Source organism: Acartia tonsa, chromosome 1, assembly GCF_053477335.1.
Source record: "Acartia tonsa isolate MP-2025a chromosome 1, ASM5347733v1, whole genome shotgun sequence".
NCBI classification, from domain to species: Eukaryota; Metazoa; Arthropoda; class Copepoda; order Calanoida; family Acartiidae; genus Acartia; species Acartia tonsa.
In genome coordinates, this window is record NC_137260.1 from 31,736,919 (window position 1) to 31,751,063 (window position 14,145).

The 14,145-nt window shown below is 33.3% G+C and overlaps 1 protein-coding gene across 4 annotated transcripts; it reads right to left on the bottom strand.

The window, feature by feature from the left end:
* Positions 1 to 6,158: 6,158 nt before the first annotated feature.
* Positions 6,159 to 13,389, bottom strand: LOC145329717 (ER degradation-enhancing alpha-mannosidase-like protein 1). Of its 4 annotated transcripts, none has more exons than XR_013883069.1 (4): positions 13,294 to 13,389; positions 9,413 to 10,565; positions 8,077 to 8,771; positions 6,159 to 6,284 (listed from the first exon to the last, which is right to left on the bottom strand). XR_013883069.1 is itself a non-coding variant. In XM_080174082.1 (3 exons), the coding sequence occupies exons 2-3, from the start codon at positions 10,475 to 10,477 to the stop codon at positions 8,130 to 8,132; spliced, it is 1,707 nt and encodes a 568-aa protein (XP_080030208.1). In that variant the 5' UTR covers positions 10,478 to 10,565; positions 13,294 to 13,389; the 3' UTR covers positions 7,681 to 8,129. The 4 variants fall into 4 exon arrangements, 2 of the variants coding, with proteins under 2 accessions (XP_080030208.1, XP_080030221.1); XR_013883064.1 differs by having other exon boundaries at positions 6,190 to 6,263; positions 8,024 to 8,771; XM_080174082.1 differs by lacking the exon at positions 6,159 to 6,284 and having other exon boundaries at positions 7,681 to 8,771.
* Between the last annotated feature and the right edge of the window lie 756 nt (positions 13,390 to 14,145).

The window sequence follows — 14,145 nt, forward strand, 5'->3', positions numbered from 1 at the left end:
CCTTAGCAAAACCTTAGATTAAAAAAAATCTCGAAAGAAACGGACAACAGGGCCTTCAAATAGGGTACAGTGGTGGTCAGAATCCGTTGGAGATTAAATCTTAGCTGCTCCTTCTTGCCAGATATTGCAATTTGAAATTTTGTGGTAAAAATGCCTAAAATTACAAGAATTCCAAGGATATATGCATAAGTAAACACCTTAATTCATCAAATAAAAAGGGCGAGTCTAACATTTGAGGAGTTTAGATATCTCTTCATTTGTAAACTACACACTTCATCCCCATTTAGAACAATTTTTACTACTATAAGTGATGTTTTTAACTTTAAAGAGGTTTGCCCAATTTACAACTTTATCCTAAAGGCTGTTTCCCTGGAAAAAACTTAAGTTTAAGTTTACATATGGCCCAATTTAGTTTTAGTTATTTTGCTTCTCCCCCCCCCCCCCCCCATACTCTCACAACCTACAAACTTTAGGGTGGAGGGGGGGGGGGAGCATAGTAATACTATTATGTGTTTCTCAAAAACTAATTGAAGTATAGTGGGAAAAATTATTATGTAAGGTTTTTAGGCCAAAATTTTGTAGAAATTATGTTGACCACCTTTTCTCCCCCTCCCCCTCGTCCTGACATAATTTGGGGGGGGGGGGAGGTTGGCAGAAGATCATTCCAATGTGTTTTAAGAAAATATTTGAGATACATATAAAGCTTTTGGATTTGTATTGTTGTGGAACCCAAAGCACTTTTACATATATTACTGACATCTTCCCCTCCCCTCATAAATCAAAAACATAAAATTTTGTAAAGAGAGAATGGTTGAGTTGCAGTTGAAAGGTTACTACTATGGTGTGTTACTAAGAAACCACTAGAATTGTAGCAGCAAAGCAAATATGCTTTGGTAGGTCAAAAGTAATTTTAACAAATTTTGCTGAAACCTCCTTCCAAGCCCCCTTTCCCTCCCTATTGCTTTACAATCTCTCCCCCCCCCCCCCTCCCTCCAAATAAGTAATAGAAGGGAGTATAGCAATACCCTTCTGATTTACTTTGAGATGACTCAAGATATAGAGTACTTTTGGATTTAAACTTTAGTAGGTCCATAATTACTTCATAATTGAACAAATATTGCTGACCTTTCCCCAACCTCAACCAACCCCATCCAGAAAAATTATATTGCTGCGCAATTTCCTCCACCCCCATAAAAAAAATGTTAAAATATTGCTTGCCCTCCCTCTCCAGCTACTACATCACCACCTGTGTTTTACTCAGAAACCACTATAGCTATAAGGAGCAAACATTGGAATAAAACTTTTAGATTTCAAATTGCTTTATATGTATTACCTATTCAATGTTGACAATAATTTTTTTTTAGTCCAATAGGCTGGAGGAGATTATATAGGAAAAAAATTATACTAGATTAGGAAGGTTGTAGTTGAAATAGATATTTAAAAATTAAATATAGCCTACATAAGTTAAAAGATTAACCCTGAATATCTCCAGAGGTTTCTAAATAATATACAATATTATTTACCTATGCCACTAGCCACTACTTCCAACAGATGTAGGTGGGGAGGGGAATTCAGCAATATTTGTAAAAGTAACTAGTATCCCAAAAAAGCTTAAATCCAAAGTTTGCCCAATATGATTCAGTGATTTCAAAGTAAAACAAGAATATTTTCCATATCCACTGCCCCCCTCCTAATAATTTGTGGTCTAAGAAGGAGGGAGTGGGTTGGTTGCAGCAATATTTGCAAGAGATTTTGATCCCTACTAAAGTTTAAGTACTAAAGCTTATATATATCTTTAGTGCTATCTAAAGAACTCTTCTGCCTCTTTACCCACTTCCAATTAGATTTTATTAGGGGTGGGGGGGGGGGGGGGGGAGGTGTAGTCAACAATATTTCCAGAAACTTTAGGCCTAAGAATCTTACGTATATAATGTTTTCTTTCAATACTTCAGGTAGGTTGAGTAAAACATAATACTATTACTTTGCCCTCCCCCCTAAAATTTATGGGTTGCAAGAGGGGGTTGAAGGGGGGGGGGGAGGTTGAGAGTATTTTAAATATTAACTTTAGCTATATGTAAACTAGAACTGAGGTTTTCTTTACTGGTTCCAGGGTAACAGCTTCTAGATTAAAGTTGTAAACAGAACAATGTACTTTTTTCATTAAATAATTTCTTTAAAGAAACAAAATTTTATAAATGGGGAGGGACTGTGTAGTTTACATATGAAGAGACATATAAACACCTCAAATGTTAAACTCACCCTTTTTATTTGATGAATTAAGGTGTTTACTTATGCAAATATCCTTGGAATTCTTGTAATTGTAGGCATTTTTACCTTAAAACTTCAAATTGCAATATCTGGCAAGAAGGAGCAGCTAAGATTTAATCTCCAACGGATTCTGACCACCACTGTACCCTATTTGAAGGCCCTGTTGTCCGTTTCTTTCGAGATTTTTTTTAATCTAAGGTTTTGTTAAGGAGGCCTGTGTCAAAGAAATCCATCAAAAAATCACAATTTGAAATTTTAATTAATTAATAACTTTTTTCTCATAAGAGATAATGACACAAGACTTTCACTTGGTGAAAATTCAGCATTGTGGGCCGCCTAGACTTTATGTTTGGTGACCCTGGGGTGACGGGTTCAGTGCACCCCACACCCACGAAGTGGGCATACTTTTGAAAATCACGTTTTTTCAGTTTTTCCCCTTAAAAGAGGGGAAGGAGTCGTTTTAGAGACTTCAAGCATCTCTTTGATGTTGAGCAACTTTTTGAGGCGCACATTTCTTTATTTATGTTTCATTCGCCTCCGGCTGACTGTTTAGCCGTTATTCGCCGCCGAAGGCGTGATTTTTGCCGTTTCCGAGGTTTTAATGGACATTTAGGAGGGGAAAGAGTTGTCCAATCAAGTTGATGATGAAGTACATTTTTGTAGGCAATTGCATTGGCTAAATTTCATGTGAAGTAAATTTTTTTGTACCTCCAACCGGTTTTGCTCCAGCTGAATCGATTTACAGATACCCCCTAAAAAACCGGTTTTTTATAAAATTCACGGCCGGTTTTGGCCGGATCCGGCTCAAATTTTGCATGGAGTCATCCTTTGATATTCCCAACAGTTGATACTTGACACAGCAAGATCCCAGAAAAGTGTGGTATATCTAGGGGGGGGGGGGGGGGTTTGACACATTTGCGAAAACAGTGAGTATAGGCTTTATCGTTGGACTGAGGGGAAAGATAATTAAAAAAAAACTTTTTTTCGCACAAGTATTTTGGGCATTACGCTAGAAACCCAAATTTACAAAATATAATTTTTATTGGACAACCTGTATAACTACAGTCTTTGCCAAAATAGCATTATATGCACTTTTTTCATGCTTAACCGATAATTTTGGTGTATATGTATAGGTTTTATGAAAAAATTAACTATTAAGATCGTGAAAAAATTGAAAAGGGAAATATGAATAATTTATATAGTCAGACCGCAATGGATGTTTTGCTTCATATTGTAGGGAATGTTGAAAAGAAGTTTCAGTTTCTATCTTCTATAGGAGCCGAAAAAATAACGTTTCGCCAAAAACGTTACAGACAGACCTACGGAAAGACCATCATTTAAAAGTAAAGAGTAGGTTCGCTACTAAAGAACTTATCCATATTTAAACCTTTGCCTGCTATGTCAATTCAGTAGTCAATATGCTAAGAATTATACTCATTAAATATTATACATGCTTTTATATTGTTAAAACTGACCAACGGATTGACAAAGAGAACAGAGTAGCCTCGCTACAGATAAAGAGCGAAAACAAACTCCTAGAAAACTTTCTAACAATTTATTATATGATGTACAGAAGTTTATTATTACATCAATATACGTGGTGCATTATTTGCCAAATGTACCACTTTTCTGCACTACCTCTCCGATTTTGTTAATACTCTATGTATATTTTGGTCCGTTGGGTCATTCAAGGATGCTGGATGGCCAAAAAAAAGTTTCAGAGTCCCTGGATGTCTAGATATCTAGCTATCTATGAAGGTAGGTAACAAAAATGTAAAAAACACCCATTTTTTCACAATTTAAAAATTAATTTTTTCATCAATCTTACATCCAATCTATACATTTTATACACCAAAATGATCATTTATTCATGTAAAAAGCGCACATTATGCTATTTAGGCCAAAACTCTAATTTTACAGGGTGTCCAACAAAAAGTGTATTTTGGATATCTAGCGTAATACCCAAAATACCTGTCCGAAAAAAATCATTTTTTTTGGCTTAAATCCTGTGTTTTATCTGTGTGCATATGTGGTATATAACGGTTCGGACCACCCGGGACTATAAGGTTGTCAAATTTCACTTTGGGACACCCTGTAAATGTGATAATGCGTCTGTGGAGCTAAAACTTGGTCCAAATTGACTATTTTTTTCAAATTACTCTAATATGTGTCTTAGTATGTTTGGCCATAGTGTTTTCTGACCAGATCAATATTTTCATATTTTTTGGACACCCTGTATTTTCAAAAAAAGAGAAAATTTTTTTTTGTTTTTTTAAAAATTTTTTTTCTTTTTTTAAGTTACTTAAAACTGTCATATAGATACAGATTTTGACTAAAAACAATAATATTTGCCTATTTTACAATTTTTTACACTTTTGGGACACCCTGTGCATGTTTTTGAAAAATGATGGTTTTTGCCCATTTTTTGGGGGAAGGAGTCGTTTTAGGGCCATAGACTATTTCTTCATTTTTGTAAAACTTTTCAAGACACATCATTTGTTATTTATGCAAAAGGCGGAATTTTTTTACGATTTTGCCGTTCCGGAGGTTGTAATGGGCATTTGTGGTAAGAAAACGTTGATTTATCAAGATCCCTCTGAAATACTTTTATTTAGGTAATTTAATTTACTAAATTTCATATTAAGTAAAATTTTTTGTGCAGCTAACCGTTTTTCGTTGAGATGGATTTCAATTGTTAAAACAAGAAAATGAAGTGAATATAACATAAATAATTGCTATAACATAAGTGATAAAAGAAACATAAATCATGTGCATTTGAAATTCCTTTTGACAAAAATCGGTTGGATATACAAAAAAATTTACTTCACATGAAATTTAGTAAATTAAAATGCCTAAATAAAAGTATTTCACAGTTATCTTGATAAATCAACGTCTTCTTACCACAAATGCCCATTAGAACCTCCGGAACGGCAAAATCGTAAAAAAATTCTGCCTTTGGCGGTGAATAACGGCAAAACGGTTCGTTTTTTGCGGTTTTTGCATAGATAACAAATGATGTGTCTTGAAAAGTTCTACAAAAATGAAGGAATAGTCTATGGCCCTAAAACGACTCCTTCCCCCAAAATTGGGCAAAAACCATCATTTTTTAAAAACATGCACAGGGTGTCCCAAAAGTGTAAAAAATTGTAAAATAGGCAAATATTATTGTTATTAGTCAAAATCTGTATCTATATGACAGTTTTAAGTAACTTAAAAAAAGAAAAAAAAATTTAAAAAAAACAAAAAATTTTTTCTCTTTTTTTGAAAATACAGGGTGTCCAAAAAATATGAAAATATTGATCTGATCAGAAAACACTATGGCCAAACATACAAAGACACATATTAGAGTAATTTGAAAAAAATAGTCAATTTGGACCAAGTTTTAGCTCTACAGACGCAAAAATCACATTTACAGGGTGTCCCAAAGTGAAATTTGACAACCTTATAGTCCCGGGTGGTCCGAACCGTTATATACCATATATGCACACAGATAAAACACAGGATTTAAGCCAAAAAAATGATTTTTTTCGGACAGGTATTTTGGGTATTACGCTAGATATCCAAAATACACTTTTTGTTGGACACCCTGTAAAATTAGAGTTTTGGCCTAAATAGCATTATATGCGCTTTTTACATGAATAAACGATCATTTTGGTGTATAAAATGTATAGATTGGATGTAAGATTGATGAAAAAATTAATTTTTAAAATTGTGAAAAAATGGGTGTTTTTTACATTTTTGTTACCTACCTTCATAGATAGCTAGATATCTAGACATCCAGGAACTCTGAAACTTTTTTTTGGCCATCCAGCATCCTTGAATGACCCAACGGACCAAAATATAGAGTATTAACAAAATCTGAGAGGTAGTGCAGAAAAGTGGTACATTTGGCAAATAATGCACCACGTACAACAATCATTTAACAAAGATCACAGCATTATTAAATGCAAATATCTAAAATTATAAATATAAAAATTAATATCAATCGGAGTTATCTATGAAATAAATATGGTTATCTTTTTGAAATATATTTTTTTTTCATTTTACTGTCTACATTTTTTTTATCAGGTACAAAGCCAAAAGGTAGAACTTTGATCTATTAAAGGGACTGTGAACGTAAATTTTTCTCATCTTAATGTCAAATCTTAACATTATCTCATTCATAATATCTCACAGATAGAGCAAAACGCGCTTTTGTTTGCTTAAAAAACGGCTTTTTCCGAAGATTTTTATAAGGTAAAGGGAAAGGAAGAAATTTTCCGTATTATATAAAATGTGCATTAAATTGCTTTTTTCTCTCATTATAGCTAAAATTAAACTTTTTCACATAGTTCTTAATTTTTCCTAACGGTTAAGCTGACTTTTAATATAATTCTTGCTTTAAACCAATGTTTAGTTACTTAGAAATTGATAAAATAAGCAATATTTTTTTATGGAAAACCAAATACAATAACAAATCTAGAAACAGGTTTTTTATTAGTATCCAATTAACTTTAGATGGCCCATCTCTCGCCCACCTTTAATTACAAATTCGTAAATAATAAAGGCGCAATATTTCTTTATAAACAGTCTGATAAAAGTGTAAACTAGTTCTCCAAAGTGGGTTATTTATTGTCCAACACAATAAAAAAAGATATTATCATTTTAAATAACCTATGAGATTCAACCCTTTGTAGACAGTGAGGTATTTTTTTGTCAATAATACGAATTTAAAGAAGGTCTTTATTACCTAATTACTAAGTTATAAAAAAAACTAATTGGCAATTTTATATCATAAAATAAATCCTTAACAGTAAGTAAATTGTTTCAACTATATATGACAAGTTAAATATCCCTACAAACATTATAAGAAACATAAACGTTCAGATTTTCCCTGTTTTTTCCTTTTTCCTCCCAAAATACCATAAAATCAAGGCATTATTCCTGGATATTTTTGTTAATAGAACGTTTTTGGTTGATCAGTGTAGTGAAATGTGCTTAGAAAATGTTAAGATTTGATAATCAGATGAGAAATTATTACGTTCACACTCCCTTTAAAAAGGTAAAAAATAATAAAATATTTGATACCAGAATTTAATTTATGTAATTAGAGGCAAATCAAATTTTTTAAATGCTTCGTAAAAATTCTATATAATTTAGGGTTGGCAATCCGTATCCGGAATCCGCCCAATTTTTGGCCAATTTTGGAATCCGTTTTTTAATAGCGGATTCCGGATTCTTATTTGGTAGGCTAAAATTAGCGTCTTGAGTTTTTTCTTTCAACTCCTCCTCTTTGAAGGCAAAGAATTTCATCATTATATATAATATCTTTTAAAATCTGGTTCGATTCTCGGAAGTGAATTATAGAGAACACCAAGAACATTGATTTTTAGGATATATGTAGCACTTAATTTAAAATAATAAAATTAAAAATCCTTTTAAAATATTGCTAGAATCCGGAATCCGAATCCGGAATCCGCCAAAAATGTGAATCCGGAATCCGCAAGAATCCGCCACTTTTTTTGACGGATTCTTTAAGAATCCGGAATCCGAATCCGGCCCAAAAATTCGACGGATTGCCATCACTAATATAATTAACAATTTCTAAAGCTAACATAAAATTATTAAGTTTGTGCCCTACATATATTTTGTGCTAATTAAGTTTAAAGACAGATGTAAATTTATTTCATTAATTTTGATTTTATCTTGCCTATATAGGGTTGGTAGTAATTTTTCGGTTGCTTTGCAATAATTTCAAAATTTTGCTAATATAAACAGGGAGGATTATTATTTAATTTAATAGCTGGATAGTAATGAATTTATAATTACATAATAAGATAAAAAATATTATTTCAAAACTAAGCTTTAGATACGGTGGTCGGTCAGGCGACTCCAAAGGCGGCAAAAATTTGTTGCAGGTACTGATTTCTCAGCGGAAGAGAGAACCTGGTCTCAGTGCTAATCTTATCACAGCTGGTTAGAGGAGAAAAGTTTATGGTAGTTGAATTAATTGGAATATCAGACATACCCATATCAAATTCATCCTCACTAAGAATTGAAAATAAATCTTCATAATCTGCTTTGTTGCTATAGTAACTCTCTGATAATGGTAAAATGTGGCCTTCGGTGGTAAACACATAACTATTGCCGTTTTTGTTCAACGGATTATCAAAGTCAAACAATAAGTACAGATATTTTACCGTTTCCGACAAGAAGAAACTTTCTTGTCTGTCTTCCAAACTCATATCTGTTACGTCATGTACTGTGGCGTAGCCGCAAACGGCTCGTGTATGATTATTCAAACTGTACAGAATGTCCCGTCCAACATGGAGGTAGAACGGATTCTTAGTGGCACGATACAACAGGTACGTTGATTCCATCAGTTCGGGGCGCAGCGGGTAAAACTTGACGTCGGGTGCGTCCAGTTTCCAATTGTAGCGCTCAGGCAGACAGCCATATTTTAGCCACATGGAATAGTACAGTGCATGGTGACATATAGCTTCGTCTACATCCCCATATAAAACCTTAATAGATGAAAGTTTTAAGAATCACAAAAAATTACTATTTTTACGGATAAGTGTAGCTTTATATATGTAGTATCTTTTTCCATGTTAAATTAAAGAAGTTTCTTCAGTAATATATGGATAAGACAATAAACGTTAAAGGAGGATGGGAATAAGAATGGTCTGGGCAGGGGGGGGGGGGGGGGGATCTTTCGAGAACCCTTTGACAAAAACTTCGGATTTTAGCTACTTTAGAGCCAAAGTTACTTTTAAAATTATCGGTGACCGCCGCTTTCGCCGTTTACTGCCTTTTTCCGCCGCCACCAAAATAAATTTATATTGCATTTCTCACTGAATTAGGCAATTAGTGACCCAGCCCAAAAGAGTTTAGCCAATTATCTCTAAAACTAAAAGAGTAACACCCAAAATAAAATTGCTGGTATGTCGTGGCACGAGTCACCACATTCCCCCCCCCCCCCTTATAAAATTCTTGGATCATAGAAAGAAAACACAGGGGCTAGAAATAGGAGAAAGGCAACTGTGAAAAAACAACGAAACCGGCAACTTTGTTTTCTTTCCATGATCCAAATTCTTATATCAATGTCTATCCAATCCAGATCAAAAATAATTTTAGGCTAAACAATGAGAAAGTAGGTAATTACCTGTACGCCTGGGAATGATGCTTGCAGTGAATCCACCCAACTTGTGGCTGTATCACCTGAGTCCATCTCCACATTTACATACAACGGATGGAGACCAGACCCGCGATTACACTCAGACCGACCGCGTCTCATAAACTGTTTAATGCTAGCATAGCTTTCTTCAAACATTTGTTTATCTTCTTGTTTACCAAACATGATATAACTTTTTAATAATATCTCATAGAAGCTGTCTATACCTGCGCCAAGGCCAGATATTTTGCCCAACCATTCTCCAGTGTTAATATCAATAACATTGCCTAGCAATCCAGTATATCTATTTCTAAATTTAAACAAATTCTTCACAGCCTTTCGTACATAAATTTCATAAATGGGATCTCCAATTAGTCTGGATAACAGGATGAATTCCAAAAGCAGGCTGCCCACTCCAGCTGTACAGGTAGAAAATCTGCCATCTTCTGGTAACCCTGTCTTAAGATTTACTCTTGGAAATGGAAGTCCTGTTGATGTTTGTTCAAAAGCTGGTAGAAGTCTATCAGCTAAATCATGAGCAAGGCCAAGTAAATCATCCAAATACCAGTCAGGGGTAAGATTTGAAAAATTGGGGTCATCCATCAGTAGGTGGGCAGATAACAGACCACCAAGCAGACGTATGTTTGCCTCAAATACTTGGACAACATTAGGTTTGTCAAAGTCCACTGTGTCAACGACTAACTTAACAGCCCGCCGAAATTCTGTGTAATTTCCTATGATAGCAAGGGTGTCTAAAGCATCCACTAACGTTAGGGAATAATCTCCTAAAACATCATTGATGTTGATATTATCAGGATGTTCGTGATCAGGACCACGACCGTTGCATTCCAAAGGATTTAATTCATCCAATGGAAAAGCATGGTTCATATAATTATCATATCCATGATAGAACATCTTTCTTGTTTCCTCCAACATTTCCAACCGCATTTCCTCGCTAAATGTTCCATATTTCTTTTCAAGATCTGTCCGTGGACCGAAGACATTATATTCTGAGGTAAATGCTGGAAGCAAAAGTAACATGCTTTTGTAAAACATTTTATAACAGACTTATATTCATAATTTCATATTTTAAAGAAGCCTTGATTTAGTCTTCACTCCAAGAGAACATCAAATGCCATTATACCTGCAAAATAAAATAGGTATCTTGAAATATCTTATATAAATGTAACTAATACTAAAAATTCAGAAATTAAGTTGTAAATAGCCATAATATTTGTGTTTTAAATTGTTGAAAGGGAAAAAAGAATAAAAGTACTAGCTCAAAATCAAACATGCAGTGTAAAACTTTTCACAGTGGTCCTGCAGCGTAGTATAGCGTATCTTTTTTGCATAAATAATTTTATTGTGACCTCATTTGTTGTTTTTCATAAAAAAAAGGGGGGGGGGGGGTAATGCAACCATCTCGTAATCAATGATTAAATGGCACTTAGAAATCGAATTTCGATCTGAAATTTTTCACGAGTAATCCTTGGTAGGTCTATTTTCCCAAAATCGAACAAAAAGTTGGAAAAGTAACGGCTGGCGGCTCAGCTGTTTAGCCGATTTTTGCCTTTTTTCAGGGCAAATTCATCATTAATTACGTAGGAATCAACTTTTTAAAACATATTTTTGGTTTAATTCATGTTAAATGATAGCAATAACCTTTTTTAAAATTTCAAGTACCAACAACTACCGGCTAGAACCGTTTGAAAAGGTTTTTGAGCGACAAAAAAGATTATGTGGAGATAGGTTTCGTGACTAATATGCTCTTAAGATTGGCAAAAATTGGCAAAATGGCTGAGCCGCCAGCCGTTAACCGTTACTTTTCCAACTTTTTGTTCGATTTTGGGAAAATAGGCCGTTTGACGTTTTTTGCCAATTTTCAGGGTAAATCCATCATCAATTACGTAGTAATCAGCTTAAATCCATCATCAATTACGTAGTAATCAACTTTTTAAAACATATTTTTGGTTTAATTCATGTTAAATGATAGCAACAACCATTTTAAAAACTTCTAGTACCAACAGCTAACGTCTAGAACCGTTTTATAACATTTTGGAGTGGCAAATAGTATTATGTGGAGATAGGTTTTGTGACTAATTTGTACAATAGATATCCAAAAAATGGCAAAACGGCTGAGCCGCCAGCCGTTACTTTTCTAACTTTTTGTTAGATTTAGGAAAAATAAACCTACCAAGGATTATTCATGCAAAATTTCAGATCGAAATTCTAATTCTAAGTGCCATTTAATCACTGATTACGAGATGGTTGCATTAACCCCCCCCCCCCCTTAATACTTTATTTCTTTTAGGGCAATTTAAGTTCTTAAATATAAGGTATTTTTGAGCGGTTACTTTAAGCCTAAAAATAGTGCAACCATTATACGCAGAAAAACGCGGCAACAAGACGTGCTCAACAGTGATTGTGCAAAATATTATTAGATTTTAGAATCCGTGGGAAGTTTGCCCTATTACACCCTATATGAGGCATACTTTTACTCACCGTTTTGGTTTTTCTCCCCTGGTGGCTTGTTGGAGGGCAATATTTTATAAAGTTAAACAGAATGTTTAAGACATTTTTAAGACCTTTCTAAAACACATTTTAGATTTCAAGTATTACTAGCACTTAAATTTTCTATATTTTTAAGCAATGTGTCAAAATTCCTCCCTCCCTGCGTTGAGTAAAAAATATGATTTTTAGTCAAAATTTTGCATATTTTCGTTAGACAACAATAGAATTGATGAAATAATAATGTTTTAAAATTTTCCTATCAAAATACATGTAATTCCATTTTGAAAAAGAAAAAAATAAAGGGATCATGGAAAGAAATTGAAGTTGCCGGTTTCATCGTATTTTCACAGTAGCTTTTGAAGGGTTATATAGGTTAGGTTAAGTTAAATAAAGTCATAACTCCTAAAAATTAAAAAAAAGTAAGGTCAAGATTTCCAAGCCAAAGATACCAGGGAGTAAGGGAGGGGACAATGGATCAAATATTCAATTTTTAGGAGTCTCAGACTTTGGGAACTGGCTTAAAGAGGGGTGTGCAAGAATTTAGCAGTTTCTGACTGAGTTTGGGTACTTGCTCAAGAAATGCCGCTACTCGTTGTGTTTGTTTTGAATATTGCAGACGGGGAGAAGGGAGGTGGGGGCAAGGGAAATAACTACTCGTTGTGTTAGTTTTGAATGTAGCAGACGGGGAGAAGGGAAAAGGAAAGTGGGGGCAAGAGAAATAACTACTTGTTGTGTTAGTTTTGAATGAATGTAGCAGACGGGGAGAAGGGTGGTGGGGGCAAGGGTTAATAAACAGAATAAAAAGGGGCAGTCACACCATAAAACCACAATATATTTCATTAACAACAAGTTGTGATTTCACTTTACATGACGCTATGGAAATCATATATTTAATTAACAATCCCTTTATAATTTCCTCCAAATTTATTGGATTAATCTGGATTTCATGGCCTTTTTTTGATAACTCTTATATAGAATTAATTGCCCATTGTCCCCTCCCTTACTCCCTGCAAAGATACGCTATATATAGCTAGGGCCACTGTGTTTTCTAAACTCATAATCTAAATGCACAGCTATAGTTTTTTTTTGACATAAACATATTATTTAACATTGTCTTTTTCTTTAAAGCTCATATTGGGTTAATTTAATTGAAGGTCAGAAGAGACCTCGCACCCATACACACAACATAAAAAAATAATCAATTTGAAATACGGGAAGGATATATTTGCTAGAGGTTTAATTTTAATATTCAAGATATTTTTGTACTGAAATTAAAAAGCTCAAGTGATCTTTTAAATAATCTAATATCTAGAATCACGAAGAGTCTACAATCATCTTCACACTCTTACAATCAAACTTACTATTTAATAAGTCCTCATAAGTTGATTTGTTGTCAACCAATTTCAGCTTCATTACTTGACTGACGTGTTATTATTGTTTTAAATAATATTCTGCGGCATTAGCGCGAGAAAGAAATACATGTGGCCATACAAAAGTTATTTGTTTATTTTCATAAAATATTTCAAAAATCGTATTTTCTTTTATTAAAATAAAATGGATTTAATAATGATAAATTTTTTTTCCGTAAAAAGATAATTTAAAATAAAGTTTACGGCATTTTTAAATTTTAAAGAAGTTATTATTTTTACTTGGCAACATTAAAATTTTCTTTAGCTAGAAATTTGTCAAATACTTCTTATTATTTTTCCCCCAAAGAAAGAAACATACAGTGAAAATGAAATGATAAAAAACACGATATATTTTTTTAATGAAAATAAAACCAAAAAAATGTGATATCTTAACATGAAGTGTTATAATGTGGCATATTTAACAACCTTCTTTAAGGAAATGGGTAAAAAGATCAAGTAAAATAAAACTAAAAAATGGAAAAGTCGTCTTGACATGGTATATTGTAATTAAAATATTTGTTCCCCTCACTCTATTTATGTTTTAAAATCTTTATAATTATTCTGGCTACTTTTACTTTTATTGTATATACTTTTATTGTTTATGAACTTATTTTGTTATTTATTTAATTAATTGCTCATTTATTTTTATTTCTAGATTATTGATGAACATTGACTAAGTCTTTTTTTACAAAAAGCCATGTCTGCTAGGAAATTCTGCCAAACCCAATGTGTAAAATTGGGGTTGCCAAATGAACTTAAAAAAATTGATTTCTATTTATTTATATAAAATAGAAAAAATATAAA